This window comes from Apium graveolens, chromosome 5, assembly GCF_009905375.1.
Source record: "Apium graveolens cultivar Ventura chromosome 5, ASM990537v1, whole genome shotgun sequence".
NCBI lineage: Eukaryota > Viridiplantae > Streptophyta > Magnoliopsida > Apiales > Apiaceae > Apium > Apium graveolens.
Window position 1 is genome coordinate 32,858,269 of NC_133651.1, and position 27,645 is coordinate 32,885,913.

At 34.5% G+C, this 27,645-nt stretch overlaps 3 protein-coding genes across 6 annotated transcripts; 1 reads left to right on the forward strand and 2 right to left on the reverse strand.

The window, feature by feature from the left end:
* Window positions 1-6,005: 6,005 nt before the first annotated feature.
* On the reverse strand, window positions 6,006-7,202 carry LOC141659960 (F-box protein At5g07610-like). Its single transcript, XM_074466907.1, has one exon. The coding sequence runs from the start codon at window positions 7,200-7,202 to the stop codon at window positions 6,006-6,008; it is 1,197 nt and encodes a 398-aa protein (XP_074323008.1).
* Window positions 7,203-15,347: 8,145 nt separating this feature from the next.
* Window positions 15,348-16,465, reverse strand: LOC141659961 (F-box protein At5g07610-like). Its single transcript, XM_074466909.1, has 2 exons — window positions 16,352-16,465; window positions 15,348-16,220 (listed from the first exon to the last, which is right to left on the reverse strand). Exons 1-2 carry the CDS (start codon window positions 16,463-16,465, stop codon window positions 15,348-15,350), a joined length of 987 nt encoding a protein of 328 aa, XP_074323010.1.
* Window positions 16,466-18,365: 1,900 nt separating this feature from the next.
* Window positions 18,366-26,867, forward strand: LOC141723802 (uncharacterized). Of its 4 annotated transcripts, none has more exons than XM_074525698.1 (7): window positions 18,372-18,794; window positions 19,816-21,451; window positions 21,654-21,905; window positions 22,169-22,249; window positions 22,965-23,519; window positions 23,971-24,036; window positions 26,619-26,867. In XM_074525698.1, the coding sequence occupies exons 2-6, from the start codon at window positions 20,243-20,245 to the stop codon at window positions 24,025-24,027; spliced, it is 2,154 nt and encodes a 717-aa protein (XP_074381799.1). In that variant the 5' UTR covers window positions 18,372-18,794; window positions 19,816-20,242; the 3' UTR covers window positions 24,028-24,036; window positions 26,619-26,867. The 4 variants fall into 4 exon arrangements, with proteins under 4 accessions (XP_074381801.1, XP_074381799.1, XP_074381800.1 ...); XM_074525699.1 differs by lacking the exon at window positions 26,619-26,867 and having other exon boundaries at window positions 18,373-18,794; window positions 19,816-19,881; window positions 20,146-21,451; window positions 23,971-24,128; XM_074525697.1 differs by lacking the exon at window positions 26,619-26,867 and having other exon boundaries at window positions 18,373-18,794; window positions 23,971-24,128.
* The last annotated feature ends 778 nt before the right edge of the window (window positions 26,868-27,645 follow it).

The window sequence follows — 27,645 nt, forward strand, 5'->3', positions numbered from 1 at the left end:
TAATTGATTGGAAAGTATTTCTACTTTCTTAATAGATTCAGCTAGTTCATTTTCAACAGATACACAATGCAGCTTAGTCTTTTCTAGGTCAATTAACTTATCTTCTAACACAGCATTTCTATTACTTAAAAACAGATTGTTCTCTTTAATCCTACTATTTTCTTTAGCAAGAGATTTAAGAGATACACGCAAATGATACAGTTCAGTAGACATGTCATTAAAAGCATCATTGCACTCTTCTTTAGTAAGCTGTGTTATATCAGTAGTAATTACCTGGTTGCTTGATGAACTAACTTCATTCTCCTCAGAATCAGCCATGAGAGCCAAGTTAACATATTCCATGTCTTCATCCTCTTCTTCTCCATCAGCTGCCCAGTCTCTTTCTTGAGTAATGAAAGCCCTTTCCTTCTGTTTGAGCAGATCAAAATATTTCTTTTTGTAATCTACTTGATCAAACTTCTTCTTTTCAGAGGTTGGCTTTCTGCACTCACTTGCAAAGTGTCCACTCATACCACAATTAAAACACTTGAACTTGGATTTGTCCACCATGTTCTTATGGGGTTTAGTGGCTCTAGTGTTTTTCCTGAACTTCATCTTTGCAAATCTCCTGGACAGAAATGCAAGATGCTCATCAATACCATCAGAGTCATCTTGACTGGAGTTGTCTTCATTTTCAGCAACTTGCCCTTTACCCTTGTCTGATTCTGGATTTCTTACACCATCTTTGGAGCTTGATGTAGATCTCACAGTTTCTTTTCTGCATTCTTTCTCATTTTCAGCTACCAATGCAACTGAACCTCCTTTCTTTCTCCCCCTCTCCAATACCTCATCCTGTTCCAACTCTAGTTCATAAGTCTTCAAGATTCCATATAATCTTTCAAGAGTAAAGTCCTTATAATCTTGAGAGTTTCTTAAGGAAACAGTCATGGGTTTCCATTCCTTTGGTAAGGATCTCAAAAATTTAAGATTTGAATCCTTCACCTGGTACACTCTACCATACAGCTTCAGTCCATTCAACAGTTTTTGGAATCTATTGAATGTGTCATTTAAAGATTCATTTTCTTCAAAATGAAAGTGCTCATACTGTTGAATGAGAAGCTGCATTTTGTTCTCTCTTACTTGTTCTGTACCTTCACACAGCAGCTGAACTGTGTCCCAAACCTCTTTGGCAGTTGAACAATTTATCACATTATCAAACATATCCTTGTCAAGACCATTAAACAAAATGTTCATAGCCTTCTTATCCTTGTGGACTTCTTCTGTGTCTTCCATTGTCCATTCTGCTCTAGGTTTTGGAATGGATTGACCAACAGCAATTGTGGCCGTAGCAACTGTGGCTACTTTGTGGGGAATGTGAGGACCATTCACAATGCAGTTGACATAACCTTCATCTTGGGAGAGTAGATGAAGGTGCATTTTCACCTTCCAGTGGTGATAACTGTCTTTGTCAAGAACTGGGATCTTTACTCCAATATCCTTCTTACTCATCTTTGTTAGATTCCAAGATCTTTAAACTCTTTGTGTGTCAAGAGCCTGCTCTGATACCAATTGTTATTCCTAGAAGACTAACAATGAGATTTACAGAAGGGGGGTTGAATGTAAATCTCAAAACTTTTTCAAGTTTTGAGCAGTTTATAAAGTTGTGTGTTCAAGAAGAACAAGTGTGTGAATTGCTTTAAGCTAATACAGACAGATATATATTCAAGCACAAATGTAAAGAACACAACAGACCTTAAAAACTTTTCTGGTGGATTTGTTGTTCCACCAGAGATGGTGTATTAGAAAATCTGTGTTCAACAATGTTGATCACAGCTGCATCCTAGTACAAACTAGATGAATTTTCTCTCAAGATATTTCTTAACAGCTCTGGAAAAATCTCTCTAATTACTAGCTTCTTCTTGGTTCATATATATTACCAAGTGTACAAGTGAAAAACAATATAAAATTACAATAGTAAAATAAGTTCTTCACTTGCTTCTTTTCCTGTTCACTCAAGTACTTTGTTGACTATTGCAACTTTGTACAAAAGAAGAACGGCTGCTTTTTCTGTTGATCCTGAAATTCGGCTACCACATCTCAGTTTTCTCTGTCAACCCACGTGCCTCTGCTTGTAGGTACAACTACCACTTATCAACGGCTGATTAGCAGAACATCCGTTGAAGCTTTCATCCGTTGATGACTTCATCCGTTGAAGGATGTTATCCGTTGAAGCTTTCATCCGTTGATGCTCTCATCCGTTGAAGGATGTTATCCGTTGAAGCTTTAGAGACATCCGTTGAAGCTTAGCTTCTCATCCGTTGAAGGTCTTTTAAGTCATCCGTTGATACCACTTCATTTATACAAAATTACAAGGCATGAAATATTTACAATTGGCCTTCCTATCTGCATATCATCTAGTAGTCAACATGACTCATAGTTTCTCTCAACTTCTAAGAATTACAATTTTAAATACAGAGACTGAAATATGCTACAATACTAGACTTATTTCTAAGTAAAGCTACACCATCAACGGATAGCCAAAGTGGTCTTATCCGTTGAGGCTACAGACACTAAATTTCTACTTAAGTGTTTTGTTAAACATATCATCAAACTAATGCACATATATTCCTAACAAATATACCTAACTATATTTATGTATTTATTTATTTTATTTGAACTCGGATCATTAGTATAATTTCATTTAAGTCCGGATGAATAATGTGTTTAGATTATAATTTTATTTATATATATATTAATGAGAGTGTTTTATTTTAACTTATAATTATAAAATTAGAGAATAATAAAAATTACATGTGACCAGAGGAACAAACGACTACCAACAAAATTTTCAATTTTTTGTCTTTGTCATCTTGTTTTATCTCAATAGTTTAATTAAATAATAATTAATTTGATTGATGTAGTAAATATTATTTTAGAATTTAATTAAATAATAAATAAATTAATAGAATATGTGACTTCAATATCATTTAAAATAAAAATATACTAATCTTTTAATATTATCCCTTAGTATAGATACTGTATATAATGATAACATGAAATTCACATCGCCAAAGCTCAACTTTCAAATTTTCCTACTCAATATAATGATTCAGTTCATAGCGTAGTAAAATAAGAATATAGTTACGTGTTTTTGAGATACTTTTAGTTGGTCAATCTATTTTTAATTTGTTTTTTTAGGTCGATTCTGTATTTACGGACCAACCTAGTTGTTGATTTAACGTCACAAAAACAGTGTTATAAGACCAATGATATTTATATTTTCTAAATATACTTAGTTTTAAAATTAGTTTTATAAAAATTAACTAAATAAGGGTAATAAGGTAAATTCGCCGTGTACCAAAAATAGGAGATAGATGATATTAAAATAAATCTGACAATTCGGATAGTCAGATTATTTTTGGGTTAGATTAATTTTATTTCAGATTTACTTTTGATTATGATATATTCTAAATAAATTTATTAGATGGTTAACATAATCTTATATTAATATTTTAATCTATTCCTTTTGTGCCAAAGAGTTGCTTAGAGCATTTCCAATCATGATAGCAAAAATGATTAGCCAAATTATATTATATCCTTATATATAATTAGAGTAAAGCAGATAATAAGTCCTACTAACACTTATATAACTAAGCCTACAAATATTCTGATGGTAGTCACAATCCTACTAACACTTAAATAACTAAACCTATAAATATCTGATAAATACCTACTCTAGGCAAAACAAAACAACACCTAATTAGCATATTAATATTTGAAATAGTTGAAAGAAAATTTCTATTATTTGTTAACTTCTTTTCATTAAAATTAAACTTTTAGAATTTGAAAAACAATATTGTTTCTAAAAAATAAATGTGTTATATAATATAAATAACTTGATATTATCATTTATAATTAATATATATTATAGTAATATAAATAACATGATACTATTTTTATGTGATTGTGCATATTGGACTTATAATACAAATAAAAATAAAACACAAAATTAAATTTCAATTTAATAAAAATGTAATTAGAAAGTTTTATAAAATTAGACAAACAATTCTACAAATTAAAATAAATAACACAATTTATGTTAAATACAAGTGAAATATTGTATTAAATAAAAAATAATAATATCAAATCAAAAGTAATGTGTTAAATTCAATAACACCATATAAAAATAATATTAATACAGGGAATATAAATTGTTAAATAATCAATTACACCGTTTATGTTTACGCATATTGAAATTATAATACAAATAACAATATAACAAAAAATTAAATTTTAATTAAATAAAAATGTTACTAGAAATTTTTATAAAGTTAGACAAACAATTCTACAAATTAAAATAAATAACACAGTTTATGTTAAATACAAGTGAAATAATGTATTAAATAAAAAATAATATTAATATAGTCCAAAGTAATGTATTAAATTTAATAACACCATTTAAAATAATATTAATACAATTGAAAATAATTTATCAAATAATCAATTACATCATTGATGTTTATATTAAAAATATGCATATGAGTAATTAAAAATCAAAAATATTAAATATAATAAAAAAGAAATTGAAAACCATTCACAAAAATTTATTAGAATTCTAAAAGAACAATGAAATAAACTACTAAAAACACATAAAAATTAATAAGAAAATACGGCTATAAAACTATTATGTAAAATTTTATTGAACCTGTAAGACCATGCACTCTACTGGTAATAGCTATAATCATTAGCTATATTCAAAAATATTGTTTTATTCTTATTTTTCAGATTTATATGTATATATATAAACTTTAAATAATAAAATAAATTTAGTTAATACTTAATTCAATACATGAATAAGATATATAATTAAAAGTTAATAATTATTACAACTGAAAATAATAACATATAAATATAACAATAATATTTTTAATAAAAAGTTACTAATATATATTGTATTATATATTTATATATATATATATATATATTGTTTATTAAAAATAATTAATAAATTATGTTAACAAGAGAACAATATTTTCACACTTAATATTATATAAATTAAAATATATATATATATAATAATAATTTTAATATTTATGTATTAAATATTATAGAATATATGTATGTATTAATGTGTGTACATAGTAATGTGTAGATTTAGGTTTAAACATGAATTAAATCTGACGTGGATGATATAGCTCACACCTACTGAAGGATATCTAAATTTTTTGCTAATATGTGCTGTAGTTGAAGTGCTGTTTTTTTTACCTAATATCTATACCTGAGTGCCACATAGCTACAAGGAGGTCATGGTTGGAGATGCTGTTAGTGAACAAAAGAGCAGATGGTAGACGACCTAGATCAGTTTCATGTGCTGGTAGAATAATCTTAATCAGAAGGTGAAGCTCCAGATTCTTGAATCACTTAGAATACATGGAGAGTTTCTCTTCCCTGAAATCTACGCTACGGGACTTTGATAGTGCAAGGACATAAACTTCTGCTGAAAAAAAATTTGCTAGTTAAAAAAGACTTAAATTTCCTCTCCAGGTCTGTCTAACAGTAACAGAGGAACGACCTTCATATGACTTGTACAGTTTACTTGTTTCGATACTTTGTGAGGCTTAATTACACGTCAGTAGTTGTATAACTACGGATAAATGTATTCTTTCCATTCGATCCTACATGGATAACTGCACAAGTCTGTTCCTAGCTTCTAAATTCTAGATGTTTAAGAATGACTTTCTTGCATTAAATCTTTTCAAAATATGCAATGCAAACAATGGGTATAATGCTTCCATTGTAATCTCTGATTGTCAAATTAGTATCAGTTCCGCTACCATGGAAAAAGTTGGAGCAGATATACAAGTTTATTGAGAACGGTTGTTAATGAAACAGACATTTAGAAAAAAAACAGTATATTCTAAAACGCTAGGCCTGTTTAAACAGGAAAAAGATCAACCAAACAAATTAAAAAGAAAAAACAATGTACTTGGACATAGATCTTCAAAAACATCAATCATATTGACTAATTACTCACATGACAGAGTTTCAATGTACTGCCAAACTTTAAGCTCTCTATAATCGCCCCAATCAACATTTCTCAGACCTAAGTCTGCAGCAACGTTGCACAGAACTTTGCAACTTCTATCCACAATATTGTAACGTATAACCTCACCGGGTATTGCCAATACCAAGAATGAATCCTCCTGGAAATTTTCTCTCCTAACAAGTGACATTAAGTCAACTGCAAATTTATATCTACAGCGAAAAACCTTGTAATTAGTCATTTCTGGGAAAATTTTAGAAATTGGAGCAAGATTAATCTGGTACTTAAGAAACCACTTCGAGTAATCACTCTTCATCTCATACACGCTAAGTGAAGTGGTACAAGGACAAGCCTCAGTAAAGTGCAAATGGCCTTCAGACTCCCCAAAATAAAAACTCCTATATGAAGTCGACTCCACACTAATAGGAGGCCTTGGAAATGTTCCTAGCCGACCCTCGTCAACATTAAAGTACAAACCATCAGGAACAGCCGATGCTCGTTCATGTTTGATGTGGAACGGACTTAACCAATGAACACAGCCTTTCCAATAGATACCCTCGTCGAAATACATATCTGGACCGGGAGAAAAAGATTGTACAGAGACCAGCCAGGTCTTGGTTTCAGAGGAGTAAATATGAAAATTACCAACAGGATCTAGTACATGCACAAAAGCAATAACTTTGTAGTGAGGTGAGTTGGACGGATCAAAAGCTAAGCCTATATATTCAACTTCAGCGCGAGTAGGATATTTAGGAAGGATGTCTAATTGATTGGTAGAGGAATTATATATATAGGAGTTATGAAGTTGGGGCGGGGAAAGGGAGTCACTGGAGCACAATAAAAGGCCTTTGCAGGATTGCAAAATACGAATACGTTGAGGAGCAAAAGTGAGGCTTTTGAATGGTGAAGGGGTTTTTGGATCGTCTAATGGAAGGAAATAGACTTTATCATCTGGACGATCACTACTGACAGGGCGTTGAATAAAGAGACCAGAGGCACGCAGAGGAGGCCGGAGTAAACTACGAAAGTAGGGAGTGGTGATGAGAGAGTGCCAATGTCTTGAAACACACTTCAAGACCTTGAGGTTTTTCCAAGGTACATGTAACAAGATTAATGTTAATAAATCATCGTCCTGGTTCAGAACAACTTCTTCAGAGGAAGGTTTTGTAATAATATCCATGCCTGATGTTTTTGTCTGTTATCCAGAATCATCATCCCCAATATATAGTTTTTATTTTATGCTAGGGCTACCAATAAAAATCAGAATCAGAATGAGATTATGAGTATCAAATTTAGCATGCATCCGAAGAAGTGGCCCAGGCCCAAATCAAATACAAAGTCTGTTATTTAAAAAAACATAAAAAAAACTAATTCGCATGATAAAAAAATCTGAAAAGAAAAAAGAGACTATTAATTAGTACTCATACGCATACTGAAAAAATAAAAATAGCCTAAATTGTCTACACGTTTCATTACTAAACTTGTGGTTATATAGAAGGATAAAGTTAGAGGTATCAAATCTTGAAGGAAGACAAATGTATACCACATATGCATATAATGTATTTGCCAAGTATTGTTAATCTGGTTCACGGGAAATATATTTAGGCCCAGAATTATTGTTTTTTTGTAGCAATAAAACTAGCTATACTTAAAAAACTGTTATGATAAGTGAGTTTTAAAGTTAAAGAAGCAAAGCCAGAAGCAATAGCAAGAAGAGAATGGGAAAGTTGTGTTGTGAGTCCGACGATGACTCGGTTCTTCTGGGATTGGTGGCAGTGATTGTCATTGTAAATTGTAATGGTGCTCTTCATTACATGTATAGCATCACAATCTCCTAGGAGAGTTGCTATCTGTACCATTGCTATGAGTAATTTATTCATGTTTTCGGTTTTTATCAATCTTCCGCATATACAATTTGGGGTGTACAGACAAACCGCTCAACTGTTCCGCATTTTGCGGATAATCGTGAAACGCTGGTTGGTTGTGGATTTAAATTTTAAAAACCGCTCATTCGTGGCTTGAATGCGGTTTTAAATTCTTGAGAATCGCAAAATCGCAATCACAACCGCAACTCGCAACACATATTTATAATAAAATATATTTCAAAAATGTAGTTGATATCATATAAATTAATAAGTATATACATTTATTAACTAATCTTATATTAATGTAAAGATTTCGTTCATAAGATTCACAATCAATATAAAATATATAACCAAAAAAACGGAAAATGTAATCAACATGTAATTTTTTTTATCATTTTCTTTATTCTTTTCTCTCACCTCCATATTTTTGTATATTTTTAATATCCTTACTTCACGCGGATCATTAGTTTGTATTTTATTTTTGAATGTAAATTTATCACGTAACTTAAACTTGAATTTATTAATATTCCGAATTTAATTTTTTGCAAATTATTAATTATTTTAAAATAAGTGGTTGAACCGCAAACCGATCCGCAATAATAGCAAATTCGCAACCGCAATTGACGCGGTTAACCGCAACCGCGGTTGCGGATGACAATTTTCTAAAACCGCTCTTCGCAGTTTGGTTCGACTTTTACCCAAAACCGATCCGATCCGAACTGCGTACGCCCAACATACAATCTTGGAGATTGTAGATTTACATTCTTCTTTGAGTCTTGGAATACGTGGATAGACTATTGTATATATATATAGTAATCTGATCTTCTTCACACAAAAACGATTGTAAATAAAAATTATTATACAATATGATTTTTTACAAGTCTTGCATGAATACTTTGGATTTTTTACGGGGTAATTTAGTTCTGTCTCATACATAGATGCCTGCTTCTTGAATCTTGATGATGCCTATGGAGTCGTAGTTGGTTAGCTAAGGTAAATTTGATATAATCCTTGCGGACTTCCACTAATCCTTTTGCTGTGGAGAAACTATCTCTCAAGTTTAGAGAGATTATTATTCCTCTTACTTGTTGGAAGATCTAGATAAAAAAAAATAATCAAAGATTTAGCTAGGTGTACTGAACTGAGACAATTTAGAAACAGGCTCCGCATTTTCCCCCAGTAGATAGGCATGTGGACTCGATGCCACTGTTAAAGAAATGACATTAAATTAATTCCTAACCATATTTACACAAATTAATATTGTATTAGTATTGTGCTAATATTGTTGAAAAAAATGTGCGTGCTTAGAAGTTATAACACATATCCGTATATAGGCATCACATATTTCATTCAACTACTGAATTGAGTTTGATTTATGTTCTCCAAGGCAGGCACATGCTTCAAATGAAGAAGACACTCTGGTATCCCAATACTACGCATTATCTAGCATACTTTGGCGAAAAAATTAAAGCTCTTAGGCTAACAATTTAAATACAATAAACACCAACTCAAATACATAAAAGACGAGGATTGTGTTGGAAATAATACTAACTATTACCTCAACATAGAGGAAATTATATATTATATTTAACAAGGTAAGACCAAGATACCAGTTAATGTAACAAAATATGCAGATAAACAATAAACAAATCAGTAACTGAATTACCGAAGAGAGAACATAAATTATACTCGTAACCATAGCTTTAACAGAGCGATATAGTGACTGGAAAAGATGGCAGCCAACAGATACAAAACACCAAGAAATTTACAACTGAGTTGCCAGGCCTTGCTCGAAGTCATGACTGCTCTTGAAGAGATAATTGCCCCCACCTGCTGCGTTAGGATGCTTGCAATGTCTCCACCAGGATAAAACAGTTCGGAGTTATATGTTTACAGCAACAACAAGAAACTCCACCTCGACTAACACCTCAGTCGCCGGAAAAAATAAAAAACAAAGCAGCTCGGACTTGTGTTTGGGAGAAGAGAGAATGCAGAGAAGAGAAGAAAATATAAGTGTGTAGTGTGTTCAACCTCAACTACTTAGTCCTCTATTTATAGTAGAGGCTAAGTGATATTGACAACACTATTAATATAGGAATTAAACTGCACAATTAATTAAAAAATCAAAACTGATGAATTTTGAATTTAAATTACAATTGTAACAGTTTTACATTTATCACTCACATTATTATATCAGATTTAATATTTAATTTGAAATATTATTATCAGTTACAATGAATATATTATAGTCCAATTTCAATGTATCAAATGAATTTGACTAGCCCAATTCAGCAAAAACTGATAAAAAAAAATTCTAATTAAAATATTAAATCACAAATAATTAAAATCCTCGCCCGGGTACCCAAAGCGCCCTTGGACCCAGCCCGGTGCGTGGCGGCGCGCGTAAAGCATACAACAACAAAATGAACCATCACACACCTTAGTAGTTGTATACTACCCATGTGTGTGATACCATATAAAAACTATATCTTCTTTAATTATTTTCAATGTGGGACAAAAAATACACCTTTCAATCATTATTTTCAAGCTTCATGAAGCTAACTTCATGTCACATTCTCTATGGATTTCATTAAGCAAAATTCTTAAAACCATATTTGAAAATTTAAGTTCACATATCATGGAACAACTTTCAATCATTAGATTTTAGGATTATCATCAAGAACATAATAAAATTATGATCTAAAATCCAATTTTCTAACAGATTGATCAACAATCTGACCATCTTTGGTGCAATGCACATACTACACATAAACCATCATGGAAAAGAAGAGTCGGGTTCGTCCGCCATAAAAGCTCAGCTTAGTTGCTGCTGTTTATAGTTAAATTGTTGTTGCAGAATCAGATCACCAGTAATATCCATTGAGGCCAATGAGGCAGCAGACTCAAACTTCAGAGTAAATGAAAGGTCCTCCTTAAGAGTTTCTTTTTAGGGTTAATTGCATAGTGCTTCCCTTTCGTTTGGAGATTGTCACTTTGATGCTAATAGTTTGAACAATTGCACTTCGCACCCCAGGCAAGTTTGAGCGCTGCATTTTGGACACTTTCTATCAATTTCCGCCGTTACTGTTGAATAGGTGAGGGGTAAAATAGTAATTTCCCAATATTTAATTACATTTTGACCATTGAAGTTCAACATATTTTTCATTTTAACCCCTGAATATTTTTTTAACAGTTTCGACCTTTAACTATAAAAAATGTCCATTGTAACCCTTTTAATAAAAAAATTATTCTACTTTAAAATTTAGAATATTTGAAATATAATTGAATAAAAAATAAAAATATAAAATACGTAAAAATACAGATTATTTAATAAAAAATTAGTATGATTCATCATACATAATTTAAATTATAATCATAAAAAATAAAATATAAACACAAAACTCATTTTTACAATTTTTAATTGGGTGTACGTTTTATCTAATTTTCGAGTCGTTATAATTCTATTTTTAATGAGGCTTACCATTTTGGAAAAATCGTTTATTATCTATCACTTTCGTTTTATTTACAAATTTTCAAAAATATCATTTTGGGGGTTGTTATTATCGAAAACAAAAAAAAACAAATTTTCAAAAAATAAAAAAAACTATATGTAACTATTTAAAATTTTGAAAATAAAATAAACTATATATTATTATTATCGAATTTTCGTAAATAAACTATATATAAATATTATCGTAAATAATTTTTTTTAATGAAATGGTTAAAATATATATTTTTTATAGTTAGAGGTCGAAATTGTTAAAAAAAATATTTAAGGGTTAAAATGAAAAATCTGTTGAATTTTAATGGTCAAAATGTAATTAAATTTTGTCAAATTACTATTTTACCCCTGCCCTATTAAACGGTAACAACAGAAATTGACGGAAAGTGTGCAAAATGCAGCGCCCAAACTTATTTAGGGCGTGAAGTGTAATTATTCAAAATATTGATACCAAAATGATAATTATCCGAAGTAAAGAGATATACTATGCAATTAACCCTTTTTTTTTTTGAATAAAACGTACTTGCATATATTAATTCATATCCAAATCAAGGTTACATGAAATAAAAGCTGGAGGAACATCAATCCACTCCATAGGACCTAACATAGAATATGCAGCCTGAGCTAGTCTATGAGCTACACTATTCGCAGATCGACTCACATAAATAATGGACACTTCCTCAAAGTGTTTAAGGTTCTCGCTACAAGCTTCCACTATAGTATCGAAATTAGAACGACCTCTATCTCTATTAAAAGCTTCCACTAGTAGCATGGCATCTGATTCAAAAATGCATTTAGTTATTCTCCACTCTCTCATCCACTCCAAAGCCTCCCTTAAGCTCCAAGCTTCAGCTTCCCGGACCTGTGTTGTAACATGTAGTACATTTGTTCTTGCCCGGATAAAACATCCTCTATCATCTCGTACTACACAAACAACACCAATTTTATCAGCACCTTCATGAAAAGATGCATCCAGATTTATTTTAATCCATCCCTCTCGCGGCTTACACCAAGTTCTGCAATGACCAGGAGTTACGATTTTACCTACAATCTCTGGTTGTCGTGCTCTTTTCCAGTCTGACAATAGATTTAGTGCCATGGCCTTAATACCAAATGCAGACATGTTCACTCTTTCCCATATCCATTTATTTCTCCTTGACCACAATGCCCAGCACATCAGTCCAACCAACACTGCTTGTTCCCTGGTACCTATTTCGAAAACTCGTTTGAGTACTGTCAACACCGTCTCATTCTGCGTAGGATTCACTAGGTCAAGTAATCCAGCCGAGTTCCAAACTTGCTTTGCAATACTACAGCTAAACAATGTGTGAGTTGCGTCTTCATCGGCCATATGACACCATGTACAAACACCAGAAATCTCAATCCGCTTACCCTGTAAAGCCACAGCTGTTGGTAATACATTGACGCATGCTCTCCATAGGAAATTCAAAATCTTTCCAGGTAACTTTAATGCCCACATCTTCTTCCAAAACCGTTTATCCTCACCTGCAGACTCGTCTCGAATACGTCTGTAGCAGCTTTTAACTGAGAAAATCCCTTTATCCTCCAAACTCCAGTACCAAGAGTCTTCCTTTGCTCGTATAGGAAGTGGGATTTGCAAAATTAGTTGCTGATCCCGTTCATCAAACAAGTCAGATATCACCCCTACATCCCACCTTCTCTGGTTTTCCTCCAACAATCCATTTACCATTATATGTTGCAGCTGCTCTGGAGCTTCAGTTGTAAGGTACCCGTTATTTACATCCGGGAGCCAAGGCACTTTCCATACCCTGGTGTCCAAGCCATCACCTATCCTCTTGCGTACGCATTGTTTCATCATTGACTGAGTTGAAAAAATACTTCTCCATACATAGCTTGGGTTTGACCCAAGCGATGCATTTAGGAAGTCCGACTGAGGATAGTACCGAGCTCGCATAACCTTACTGACTAAAGGATTACTTTCAATAATTAACCGCCAGGCCTGTTTTGACAGCATCGCTAAATTAAAGTCCATCAATTTCCTGAAACCCAAACCTCCATCCTCTTTAATCGTACACATTCGATCCCATGATAACCATTTGATCCCACCATTTGTTCCACCTTTACCCCACCAGAAAACATTCATTCTCTTCTCTATCTTATCACACACTGCATTCGGTATCAACAACATCTGCATCCAAAAATTTGGTATGGACTGAGCAGCCGTTTTAAGCAAAGTTACTTTACCAGCCCTCGATATGATCTGATTGTTCCATCCCTGTAATTTCTGGTCAATCTTCTCTGTTAAGAATCTGAATTCCGTCGCTTTATTTTTTCCGATATTCATTGGAATACCAAGGTATTTTCCTACTACCTCTGCTTCTTGAACTCCCAGCTCATGACAAACATCTCTCCTACAGTCAACAGACAAATTAGGAGAGAATGTTACAACTGACTTGTCATAGTTCACCATTTGTCCAGAAATCTTCTCATATCGGTTCAGAATTCGCTTCATTACACCTGCCTCTGCAGCATTTGCACGAAAGAAAAAGTAGCAATCATCTGCAAATAACAGATGAGATATTGTCGGAGCTTCTCTTGCAACTGTGCAACCATATAGCAGGCCCATCTCTTCATTCCTCCTTATAATAGAGCTCAAACCTTCCGCACACATGATATAAATGTAAGGTGAAATAGGATCACCCTGACGCAGACCCCTTTGTGGCACAATATTACCAAATTCACCATCTTTGTGTAAGAAACTATAAGACACAGACTGAATAAATTTCATTACCCGATCAACCCATATTTCATTGAAACCAAATTTTCTCATCATATTCAGTATAAAATCCCATTCCAATCGATCATATGCCTTAGAAATATCGATTTTCAGCGCTGCCTTCTTTTTATTATCATATGCCTTCTTTTTATTATCATTGATTATTAAACTTAACTAATTTTTTCCTTCCTTTTAACACTTGAGTTAATTAGATCTCACTCACCCTTTCACACCAATTCCACCGATCCTACACTATTTAGGCTGACACAATATAAATCACAAAATACACATCCAATTCTCCACAAGGCCGGATTTAAGAGAAATACTTGAAATGCATTTGTTTACCCTTGTGCAGCAGTTAACATATCTTATGTTACATTACATACACACAGAAACATTAAGCAACTTAACAGAGATTTATACTTCACACCCAAATTTGTCACTAGAACTAGTGTGCCTATTGCAGCACTGCCATCTCCATCCCTAGGAAAATCCTTGTAAACTCAACAGTTTAATCAAATATTGTATATATGCTAGTGCCACCTGTTTCTCCCAAAGCGCTCTTGTGATTGTAAACTAAATGTGTTTTAGCATAACCACCATGCATGCTTATATAGTTTGCAAACTGCGGGGAGCTTTGAATTATTAAAGAAAACAAATACTCCCTCCATCCCGCCAATAATTAAGGTTACTGCATCACTACATATAAGGAAAACTAGTCTAGACTTTTGATTTTTGATTAGTGCTGTAATTCGGGCCGAGCGAGTCGAGTTTCGAGCCGGGTGTAATTCGAGCCAAGATTAATCGAGTCGAGCCGAGCCGGCTCGTTTAGTTAAACGAGCCTAAACCTCTGCCCGAACTCGACTCGTTTAATTTCACGAGTCGAGTCGAGCCGGCTCGTTTAGCTAAATGAGCCGGTTTTAACGAGTCGAGCGAGCCGCCTCGTTTAATTTTACACTTAATCGAGTCTAAAGCTTTACCCGAATTCGACTCGTTTAATTTCACAATTTTGATTGTCAAATTGGTATTAATAGCATTTGACAATTTTAACAAAACAGACTATTAAAAAAATAAAAAAAACATACTGCAGTGTACAGCGTACTTTTGCATAATAAATATTGAAAGTGATTAATTGCATGTATAATTAGTACAATTTTATCAGATAAATCATGCTAAATTTGTAGCAGCTCAACCAACTAATTACACACATGACAGAGTTTCAATGTACTGCCAAGCTTTAAGCTGTCTATAATCGCCCCAATCAACATTTTCTACAGCAAAGTCTACAACAAAGTCCCATAGCAAATCGAAATTTCCATCAACAAGATTGTAACGTAGAATCTTACCAGGTACTCCCAATACCAAGAATGAATCCTCCTCGAAGTTTTCTCTCCTAACAACTGAGAGCAACTCAACCGCATAATTATATTTGAAGCCAAAAGCCTTATAACCAGTCATTTCTGGGAAAGCTTTAGAAATAGGAGCAAGATCAATTTGGTACTTGAGAAACCACTCCGAGTAATTACTCTTCATCTCATACACGCTGATTGAAGTTGAACGAGGACAAACCTCAGTAAAGTGCAAGTGGTCTTCAGACTCCCCAAAATAAAAACTCCTTTCCAAATGCACCCCACTCAAATAGGAGGCCTTGGGAATGTTCTTAGCGTCAAACAAAAAGTACAAACCATCAGGAACATCCGATGCTAGTTCATATTTGATGTCGTGTATACTTAACCAATGAACACAGCCTTTCCAGTAGATACCCCTGTCGAAGTACATATCTGCACCGAGAGCAAAAGACTGTACACAGACCCTCCAGGTCTTGGTTTTGGAGGAGTAAATATGAAAGCGAACACCAACTTCATCATCTGGTGAAAATGTTGGAACAAAAGCAATAACTTTGTAGTGAGGTGACTTGGACGGATCAAAAGCTAAGCCAATGTAATCAACCCAAATGCCAGGAAGACGCGGAAGGATGGCTAGTTGATCAGTAGAGGGGTTATATATATAACATCTACGCTGTTCACATGGGACTTTGATGCTCTTAATGCACATTAAAAGGCCATTGCAGGACTGCAAAACACAAAAACGTTGAGGATCAAGAGGGTCATAAGCAGAAGTGAGGTTACTGAATAAGGAGGGGGTGTCGTCAGGATGGTCAAGAGGTACCAAATAAACTTTTGAAGCATGTTGAATTAATAGACCAGAGGTACGGAGAGGGAGCAAATTATGTAGGTGAGTGAAGTGGGGATTGGTGATGACTGATGAGTGAGTTCCATTGTCTTGAAACACACTTCAACGACATGAGTTTTTTCCATGGTAGACGCAACAGGATTAATGTTAATAAATCTTCATTAAGGTTTAGAACAACTTGTTCAGAGGAGAAGGAAGATTTGAGTTGAAAACTAGATTTTAGTTTTTTCATCATATCCATGCCTAAACGTTTTTCTGCAAATTACAACACACGAGTAACAATTAATCAATATATATAGTTCACATGCTAGGGCTCCGAATATAAATCAGAATCAGAGCAGAAGGATGAAATTTTGCATGCATCTGAAGAAGTCGCCCAGGCCCTGAGTCAAATACAACTTGTATTTAAGTGTTATGTAAAAAAGTATATTAGGTTTTGTTTGGGATTACTCTTAGAAATTGTTGTTCTAAAAATCAGACAGGATGGTAATATGATAAATGTTAAATTCAAATTCAAAGCAGTTTTTTAAGTTCCACAGCAAAAGAGCTGTGATAATATAAAATTAAATTACCTACACATTAATTTTAGTCAAAAACACTAGTCTGAGAAGCCGTTTCTAAATTTTACTCAATAATATTTAAGTTAAAAACTATTAAACTAGTCTGAGAACAACAATCCCAAATTAGGTCTTGACAAAAAAAACTCTTCCAAATTAGGTTAAATTGTAAAAAAAGTTTATTTAAATTATGATAAAAAACCAAAAAGAAAAAGAATACTATCAATACTCATATCATTGTTCATTAGTAGTAGAGGTTCAGTGGTAGCCTCAAAAGCTAGCTAATATCTTATTTCGGAGGAAGTCACACATACACCACATATGCATAATGTATGTGCCAAGTAACTAAAATTGGAAGTCTTGTGAAAGAATAAACCAAAAACATTTAAATATTGATAGTGAAAGAACAAGCAATGCTAATCTGGTTCACGGGAAATGTAGAGTCCCAGAATTATTGGTTCTTTGTAGCTTTAAACTAGTTGTACTTAAAAACCATAATGGCAAGTGAGTTTTAAAGTTAAAAAGCAAAGCCAGGAGCAATAGCAAGAAGAGAATGGGAAAGTTGTGTTGTGAGTCTGACAATGACTCAGTTCTTCTGGGATTGGTGGCAGTGATTGTCATTGTAATGGTGCTCTTCATTACATGTATACCACCACAACCTCCTAGGAGAGTTGCTATCTACCACTGCTATGAATAATGTGTTCATGTTTTCAGTTTTTATCAATCTTCCATATAATGTTGGATACTGTATATATAAGCAGCTTCTGTAAGTTGTAGTCTATTTTCTTCTTTGTATCTTGGAGACTTTGGATAGGCTTTTGCATGTAGTAATGTAATCTTCTCCGCATCAAGATGATTGTAAATAACTATTACTATTATATAAAGGTATGTCGCTTTACAAGTCTTGCAAGTTGCATATATCCTTTGGAGTTTGGAAATGGTGGTTCTGTTCTATCTTCTACATATAAAATGCTTGCTTCTCAATGATTCTACGGAGTCATAGTTGGTTAGCTTATATATAAATTTGAGATAATCTTGGGGCCTTTAAAATTGTTTTTGTTGTAATTAAAAATCTCTAGACAGATTATTATTTCTCTTATTCATTGGAACATACTGAAAAGCAAAGTACACACATTTAGCTTTGTACCAAACTCCAACAATTCAAACTCCGGTAACTTTTAGGCTCTGCATTGTCGTATGCCAACGGCATTAGACACCCATGTGAACTCTTCACCACTATTGTTAAAGAAACGACATTCTATTGATTCCTAACCATAATTACACAAATCGATATTGTGTTAGTATTGTTGAACTAATGTTGTAAAAAAATTATGTGTTTTTAAAAATTTGTGCGCGCTTCTGCATTTAACACAAATGTCGATCATAAAATTATAGAAAAACAAGTATATTAGCATCACGAATTGGGGGGTTGTGGTAAAAAAAAAGTGCAGGTGTATGAATAGATTAGAAAGATATAGATGGTTGTGGAGAGTTTGATAATAATAAGAGAATGGAATAAGAATAGAGTGGACAGAAATGCAAAACAAAAGAGAACCTCAATCAAAGGATACATAACATACATACATGGGTCTACTTTTGGTTTGCTTTGCTTTTCATTCACGCCTATCTATCCATCCAACTCAACTCACCCTATTTGTACATACTATATATAGACACATTTTTTTACAAGATTTTAGAAAACAAAGGTTTAAACTTTTGAGGCATAAATATTGGGTTTTTACCAAGATGAACATCAAGAACATCGAGATTGTGAAGAATTCACTTTGACCAACTAGCTTTGATCAGATTTTCTTGATAAAATTTGGATCTTTGTACCGAATTTAATCTAATTCGGTACAAATTTGATTGATGCATCATTGTCTGCTCTTCTTATCTGGTGGGTTTTGTATGTATAGATGTTGATATTTTTTAATGGGCAGCTTAGATTTTGATTCCTGATAAAAGGGGTGGGTTGGTATTGTGCTCTGTGTTTGTATTATTTGGATTGTTACAAATGCTTTGTTTTGCTGGGGAAGAACTGATGTGATTTCTCGAAATTTTGTTGATTTTTGTCATTGATTTTGTGTTTTGCTTAGCTGAAAGTTGTGGAGAAAGTTTGAGCTGATGATCGGAAGTTTTGATCTTTATCTATTTTAGTCCTAGCTGGTCAAGCAGATCATTTTTTTGATTTTACGTTAGTAATGGTTTGATCATGGTATTGTGCAAGTTATGTTTTTGAAATTGAGTTATGATAGTTTCGCCCTTAGATTGATGATTGATCACCATTGATATGAGGATCGAGTTTTTGAGACTTAAATGGTGCTTCAGATGACTTTGTACTACATTCCATTATTTTTTCTTGATGCATCACTATAATGTCATAGTTCTATTTCTGCTTATACATCAAATGAATTCAGTGTTTGATAAGTTGATAACCCTTGTCATTGTTTAAACGCTTTACTTGACCTCGTGTGCAATATCTGAAATAGCTTGGTTTGAGAAAAGCAAACTGTGAAACAATGTAACCAGTTTTGAGTGTAGTTGTGGCTATAAATTATGTAGTAGTATTAGTCTTCTTGAGTAATAACATTTCTTCAGCTAGTCAACAATAGCATAAGTGAGCTTTTCTGTTTTTGAGCTGTTGTTTGTGATAGTAAAATGATGCAGGGACTGCAAATTAGCTTCTTATACTCATGTTAACAGTTTACCTGGAATTTGTTTGCTTTAGAAGAGTCTTAGCAATAAACCGAAGTGAATTTCTGTAGTCAAATGTGAAAATTTGTTAGTTAGAATCTCGCCCCCCCCTTTCTAATATGCCTCTTGAAGTTAATTTTGGGTTAGAACTGATTGTGTCATTACTTCTGTTGTCTTCACAATTTGTATCACATTGGGCTGACATTTGTGCAATCATTTTTCAGGAGTTAAATTTTATTCCTGCGGAAATTACTATTACAGCCTATTCGGTTGTGCTTGCTGTTCTGAAGGTGACATTGATAATTTTTCTCCTTCAGTTTATGTTCTGGTAATAGTACCACCTTTTGTAGTAATTGATATTGAAATAAAGTTGCAGTTCCATACTTCCATAGGTAGATAGTGACTCCTCCTAAACAAACATGAAAATTGGTTAGGTGTAATCAGGCTCCAGTGATTTTTATTCTATTGTAGCTGCAATGGGGTTAAAAATTGAATTTTGTTATGCTGGTAGTAATGTCAGACATATGTTATCTGGCTGATCTGGGATTGTATAGGAAATCATCGGATTTAAGTGGATTAGATAGCTTCCAATTTCCATACAAGTTGAGGATCCTTAGAATTTTCTAGAGAACTCCTTCATCAAGATTTGTCATGGGTTTACCTCATGTCCCCTCCACCAGCATTGCTGATGAAGTGGCACTATCTTTGAGCACATTTGTTCAAATTCCATCACAATTTGTTGGAGGAAGCAGTTGTGATGTGAGCGGTACGTGCCTAAATTTTTTTGGCAATCGAATGCCAGAAGATATGATTTGTACAACATCAAATGAGCCAGACAGTGCGAATGCACCTAAAGATGGTGTTACCAGTGCTAACAGATTGAAGACTGGTTCCATAGAAAAAAGCTGCATAATCAGTAATAGAAGTAGGAGAAATATTCTGAATCCTGTTTCCAGAATAGTGGGGTTCGAATCTAAGCCTTTAAAATCCCCTGCCTTTGACACAGATGATGACCAACATGACGAGCTTTATTCACCATCTAAGGTTACTTCTTCTGAAACTGCAACTATGAATGGATCAGTAGTTAAGAAGCGAATGTTGTCACCTATAAATGGGATGCTTATAACTGATCAATTTAACGGGGAACATCTAAATATTGGTGGCACCATCTATAACCGTGATTCTAAAGTAAGCAGTGTAGCAAGCAATAATGCAATTTCACATGAGCATAAAAAAGCTCATATAGGCAGCACCAACTATTTCAGCCATCTTAGTTGGTCTACGTCCAGCTTCCAAGAAAGGATAACTTCACAGAATGTACATCATGTAACAAACTTCAGCTCTCTTACTGACGGGCCTTTGCTTAATAGGAAGGAAGCTTTACCTCTGGGTTTTTCATCATCCTTTCACAGAGGGGATTCCCTCATATTACCAGATAAGGTAGCCTCCTCATCTCTGTCTTTATCACCTCTTGGTCCCAAATTCTCAGGGAGAATGAAAACATCAGGAAGGTGTCCTGATATCAGCAAAGAATTAGATTGCAGCTATCTAACATTGAAGGATATGGAAAATTCACTTGACGGAACTTTTCTTGGAATTATATCTTCTAAGAAAAAAGCGGACGTTCAAATGACATGTAAATCATTAACCGAAGTTGAAAATTTGCAGCAGGAGATTGGTCAGTTCACCCCTGAAAGTATGAGAGTCGTGGAAGACAACTATTGTCAGGATTCTACACCTACCAATAAGTTTACTAGGTTTGGAAGAAGTCTAAGTGCATTGTCTGTAAGGAGGTCATTAGTGGGTTCTTTCGAGGAGTCATTGTTATCTGGACGCTTAACATCTGGAATTGTCAATCAGGTTAGAGTCCATATATCATTGTCAAGGGAGCCTGTTATGCATGTATTCCGGTATTGCCATATAGCAATTAGTTTTCCTGTATTTTTTTGAATTTCTTTATTGTTGATAGATTTACTGTGGTTTTGTAACATCTAATCTGGTTCTACTATTTTTTCATGTACTTGTATTTCAGTAATAACTTCTTCATGTTCTTCTCATGCAGAAAATTGGTGGATTCCTTGCCATACTTAACGTTACTGGAGGAAGTTTTTCACCGCGTCCTCAGAAACTTCCATTTGCAGTAACAAGTGTAGATGGGGATAATTGCTTGCTGTATTATTCTTCTGTTAATCTTGTAGGAAATTCACCGGCAAAGAAGGTTAAGGGTCCAAAAATGAAGAGGAGTTACAGCAGTGGTGATTCCCTGGCAAACATGAGCCGCATGCGTGTGCCAATGAAAGGACGAATACAGTTGGTACAGTTTTTTTATACTTTAGCTATCTCCTCCTCCTGTCCTTTTGTATTAGTATTTAGCAACATCACTGACTAGTTTGGTTAACTGGCTCCTTCTGCATTAGACCATCAGTTCATTCTCATAATCTGACTAATCATCCAACACATTCATGTGTTTACCACATTCATAAATACATGATTATAGTTTGTAACCAACCATGTTCTTTTGGTACAGCATAAGCAAATACTTTATTTCTTTTTATTGATATATGTTGCATATGTCAGGTCCTCAGTAATCCAGAAAAGACGCCCATACACACTTTCTTTTGTAACTATGATTTAAGTGACATGCCAGTTGGTACTAAGGTAAGTAAGGAAATAAATTATACAGTTTTTATGCAACATCGAAACTTCAACTATATGCAGATTTCTTGAGCGGGATTCTCTCAATAGACGTGCTTTTGATACAAATTATTTACACAGCATACTTTTTCTGATTCAATATTTATGTAGTATATCATCCTACACACCAACTTCTCTTTTACTTCTCAACAGCATCTACAAAACCTTGATGAAACACATAATTAAATGGATAAACAACAACTCTTGATGCCTGCCAGCAGTGCTAGAGCCCATAGCAAAAAAACCAGAGAAAACGACTAAGAAAACATATAATCCTTGGAATAAGAATTTGTTTACTTACTTTTAATTTTTGTATAGTTGGAGTTTGGACAGACTCCCACTGTCACACCCGTGGCTTTGTTCTCTCATATAATATAATTCTGCTTGATGTGCAGACAGCATTGAGCATATATAGGTGGAAAGTTAGGATTGCAAAATAGAGGTGCTTATTACATTTAAACAAGTTGAGTGGTTGTGGTGAAATGCCCTAGACATTTGTAACTGGTTTTATTTTGCATGTTTAGAGATTCATGGTTGTGCATGACTGAGCCAAGGGCCGATAAAACACGTAATTTACAATTCATATTGATATGCTTATTTGTTAGTAGGAACCATATTTGCAGTGGATTTCTTTGTGCAGTACGCTCGTTAATTTTTTGTTAAATATCCTATCCTATAGACATTTATGCGCCAAAAGATCAATCTATCAGCTGGACCAGGGAATGTTGGATCTAAAGATGAGAAAGATGGCAATGTTTCTTCGGATCTAAATAGTAGTCTTTTACTACAAAGCAAAACATTGTCTACTGAATCAAGTAGAGTGCAGAAGTCTACTGAGGATGGTTCAAACAAGTTATACTCTAGCTTTCCTCGGGATCTTACCAGACTGTTGTTACCTTCTGGTGAATTAGATCAAAAGGAACATATAAATACTGATGGCATTGATGAAATCACTGAAACTATATCAAGAATTGCTGAAAGTAGATCTATAATTGCCTCCCTAAAGGTGAATGAAAATACAAGTGTATCTGGTGTTCTGCGCTACGCTCTTCATCTCCGCTTTATGTGCCCCTTCCCTAGAAAATTCTCGAGGACAGCCCAAAAATGCAAGTTTGACCCTTTATCTGAACCAGAACAGAAAAATAAAAACTCTGAAGGTGAAAGGCGCTTCTACTTATATAATGACATGAGGGTGGTGTTTCCTCAACGTCATTCAGATGCTGATGAGGGCAAGGTATGATAAGTCATTCACTATTTTCGAGCTGAACGTGTATGCTATTCTTTACAATATATATTGTTTCCCCCTATATAAAATTTTCGGACGTACTTGATAAATCCTTCATACTTTTTTTGCAATAATTCAGAGGTTAAGAGAGTCAGTACTCAACTCAGTAAAGTACATTAGGCTTTAACTGAACTTGTTTCGCTTGTTAGCATGCAATCACGGTATTATAGTTTTGATAATCCCCGAGACTGAATAAATTTACAATCCCGGTCAATACCTGAAGATCATAATATCAGGGAAGCAGGAAGAACCTACTCTGCAAAATCTGATATTCTGATCTGTTTCTTGGTCATAGATGCCGCAGGTGCAAACAAAATATAAACCTACCATAAACCTGCAAGTCATGCAGAATTTTTATCTGTGTTATAATCTGACGAGCATGCGTTATTGGACATTGCAGTTAAATGTGGAATATCATGTTCCATCGGACCCCAAGTACTTTGACATCAGCTGCTGAAGGGTGGAGGTGATTTGCTTTCAGTATTTGGTTCTTTTGTACATAACTCTTAGCTGTATGTCCAATTTATTTAGTCATCTTACCATAAGATTGAATTCAAATTGTCCGTCTCCAAAGCTTCGTTTTTCTCACAAAGAGTGACGACTTCGACTTCCAGGGCCTCACGCTTCTGCTTCTCCTCACCAAGAGAAGTTTCAGCACTCATCAGTCGGGACCCGACACCCTCTGATTCCTTTTTTAAGGAATCATTAGTCAACTCCAATTCACTTATCTACATTAGACAAAATATGTAGCTATAAAACGAGCATATAATTAAAAATAATTTAAAAGAGAAAAATATGTGATTCGCACACCTTAGTTCGAAAAGCTGAGTTTGCCTTCGAAATCTCGACAATACGACTCCTTGCATCAATAAAATCATTTTCAAGCTTCTTTTTCTCACTCTTTAAAATATCCCTCTCTTCTTCAAGCTTTGAAGAAGAATCCCCGCTCTCATCAGCTCTATAATCCTTAAGAAGGTGCACCATATTGGACAAAAACTGTCAAAACATAAACAAAAATAAAGGTTTTGACCAACGAGATATATAATTACAATATCTAAGAAATAGGTTAAATAAGCATCTAAAAAAGAAACGCATACCCTTCTAGCTCTCCATAAGCATCGATCAACGAGATCCGTTCTGGATCTTTTAGCATAAGCACTGGAATCTTGAGGCAGATTAAAAACTCGGAAAGTTCGAAGAGGAACTGTCGAGCCACCAACCCATCTCTCGGTGGGACGAATCTCAACACGAATAACTTCCTTGCTCACCTCAGGGTCAACGGTAGGCTGTATAATCCTCCGATTCCCAATTATCGTCAAAGTTCTGTTCACTCCAGAACCCGCAGCACTTTCACGAGCCTCTTTTTCTGTGTCATCTGGAATCTCAACAGTTACAGTCCTCGCCCTCTTCCGAGAAGGTGTCTCGACCCCCTCAAAAGGGACACGTTCAGACCCCCCGACCACCTTGTTACCGTTATCATCCAACAGCTCAATCGAAATTGTTTTTGATGAAGTATTCTCATCAACCCTCGGTGCATCGACAACTCCAGCCTTGGATTTCTTAACCAACATCATCATGGCCTTGTCCATTTCCACCGAAACTCCACGGTCCAAAAGCTTTCTCAAGGAACTTCCAGCAACTGAAATAAAACACATATAAAACCACATTAACGGAAGTATATAAAGAAAAATAAAGGGAGAGGAGGAAACTTAAAAGGACAAGTAGCAAAAAACTTACGGTTATGCCCTTCAAGAAACTTAGAGTCTTTTAAATCGTTATGCGTAAAAACGGGTCTCGACCCCTAAAATCTATCAAGATATTCACTATCATACTTATCAAGACTGTTCAAATACTCGACCGTCGACTGAGTTACTTTACGACAAGGCCTCACAAACTCTAAATCCTTACCCCCGATATAAACCCACTTAGGATGATATCCTGAGTCAGAGGATTTCACACTTACAATCTTAGGTCGCTTACTTTGGGTATCTAAATAGACCTGGCCGTTATGGTATCGAACACAATAAATCGAAAAAAACAGTTTCACAGAAGGAATCCTTTCCTTCTCGTTACACAAAGCTATAAAATCACTAATCTGAGCTACCGAGTTAAGCGACAACTGGGCGACCCCACACCCTATAGCCTCGTACATAGCTAAGTGGAAGGGGTGCATCGGGAGTCGAAGACCATACTCGAACATAATTAAGGGGATACCGTGCATACCGAATTCCGGCATAACCCACATCCGCTCTTCGGGGGTCGGGATACGTAATCTATACCCATTGTTTAGGTCAACCCAAGACTCTAGTTTGGTCATATATAATTTATGGTTAGTAAAATGGCTTATGTAATCAAGGCTGCTACCCTGGGGGAACTCAAGACGACCAAGTTCTAAGCTTTCACGAAGAACTCTCTCTCTATACTCCAATGTACGAGGGCTGAGCGGGGGAGATTCCTTCGAAGCTACTTCGACGTCAGAGAAGATCTCGTCTTCATTCATGAAGTCGAAGGATTTACACGAATTCAAATTGGGAATCTCAAGATTATCTAAGTTTATGGCAGATTCTTCGTCACCCTCATCTAAAGGGCGCTTCTCAGGATTGCGAAAGAGATCGGATGAAGCAGAAGTCGGTTTAGCTATGGAATCGAATAAAGAAGGAACTGTAAAGATATTAACGTGGATAGCCAAGACTCAAAACAAAGGCTACAAACCAAGATTACGACACTAAAATGTTAAAGAGTTAATCAGAATAAAGCTTTAAGTTACAGAAGACTTACATGAGTGGAGACGCCGGAGGAAAAGCACGGTCCTTTTAAAAAAATACTGTAGCACCTGTTTGATAGAAGATAGGGAAGGTGAAAAGACTTCTCATATTTAAAAATCTATACACATTGGACTGCTAATCATTACACGCCCCCTAAACATACAACTAAATGATGAAAACAAAATAATAAAAGGAAGCATGTAAAAAAAAAAGAAAAAAAAATCTTAATATTTTATATTTTAGCTTATTCTCTATTTTGGTCTTTATTTTGTATTTTTTACAGGTTTTAATAAGGAACTATAGCAGCAAATCTAAAGATATTGCAATAATGTTCGTGGGGGACAAATGTTGGGCCTGAGAATAAAGAAGGACTATAGATAGGGACTTTAATATATAATCTTGTAATAGGAGGCCCAATAGGGGCCCAATTGTAGAGGAAAAGCCCATTAAGGGTCCCCAATAAACAGAGACTAGTTGCCCTACATATGAGAACGGTTGGAAAAATAGTATCAATAAAGATCGTTGTTCCTCACTTAAATATGATTCAATATTAGGATCATCAGTAAACAAAAATCCATTGCATTTGTACATTTTAGTTCAAATCTATTAGTTCATCTCATCTATATTATACCAAGATCTGAAAAATAAATTGTACATATTTTTTGTACCCTTGTAAATTAGATATTAAAAAAATCACAAAGCAGCTAAATTGGTGTTGATACGAACGATGGCCAAATGGGTGTGCTCTACTAGTTCTGAAAGCGGTTTTTAGGGAGATATAAAGATAAAATTATGTACAAATTACGATACAACCTTTTTCAAGATTATGCTAAGAAAAATCTTATATAGCGGGTTGTGGGAAGTCGAGTTGGATGTAGCATTTTTCAGAGGGAACTTGAAATTGAAAGAGAGGAGTTCTGTTTTGCGCTTAGAAGACTTGCACTGCAGAAAACTTTATTGCTCAAATTTTTGTTTCTGATTAGCAAATGATAAGATTTACCTAATCAGACTCTAAACAACTTGAGAATCACCTTCTTCTGCAAAAACATGGTAGTGGTCAAATGCACTTTAGTGCGATTTAATCAGAGGGCAGAGGCCTACAAAAAAGTACTACAGCTATGAAAGAAAAAAAAGAAGATAAACACACAAAGAGATGTGCATGGTTGGTGCTTTGATGACTTGGAGAAAGCAAAGAAATAAAAGCAAAGTTATGGTGGCAAGGTTCCGCAGGATATTGCACGGAGGTACTAGTAAAAATAATTCTTGGCAGGGCTACATTAGAGTCTTGAGAATGGTGACTGCTTATACGA

Bases quoted from the DNA above. Each gene is read 5' to 3' on its own strand.
- LOC141659961 (XM_074466909.1), bottom strand. From the start codon at position 16,465: ATGGAAAAAACTCATGTCGTTGAAGTGTGTTTCAAGACAATGGAACTC. The intron at 16,221-16,351 runs GTCTATTAATTC...TGTGTTTTGCAG, and splicing joins GCTCCCTCTCCGTACCTCTG to TCCTGCAATGGCCTTTTAAT.
- LOC141723802 (XM_074525698.1), top strand. From the start codon at position 20,243: ATGGGTTTACCTCATGTCCCCTCCACCAGCATTGCTGATGAAGTGGCA. The intron at 21,452-21,653 runs GTTAGAGTCCAT...CTTCTCATGCAG, and splicing joins CATCTGGAATTGTCAATCAG to AAAATTGGTGGATTCCTTGC. The intron at 22,250-22,964 runs GTAAGTAAGGAA...CCTATCCTATAG, and splicing joins ACATGCCAGTTGGTACTAAG to ACATTTATGCGCCAAAAGAT.
- LOC141659960 (XM_074466907.1), bottom strand. From the start codon at position 7,202: ATGGATATTATTACAAAACCTTCCTCTGAAGAAGTTGTTCTGAACCAG.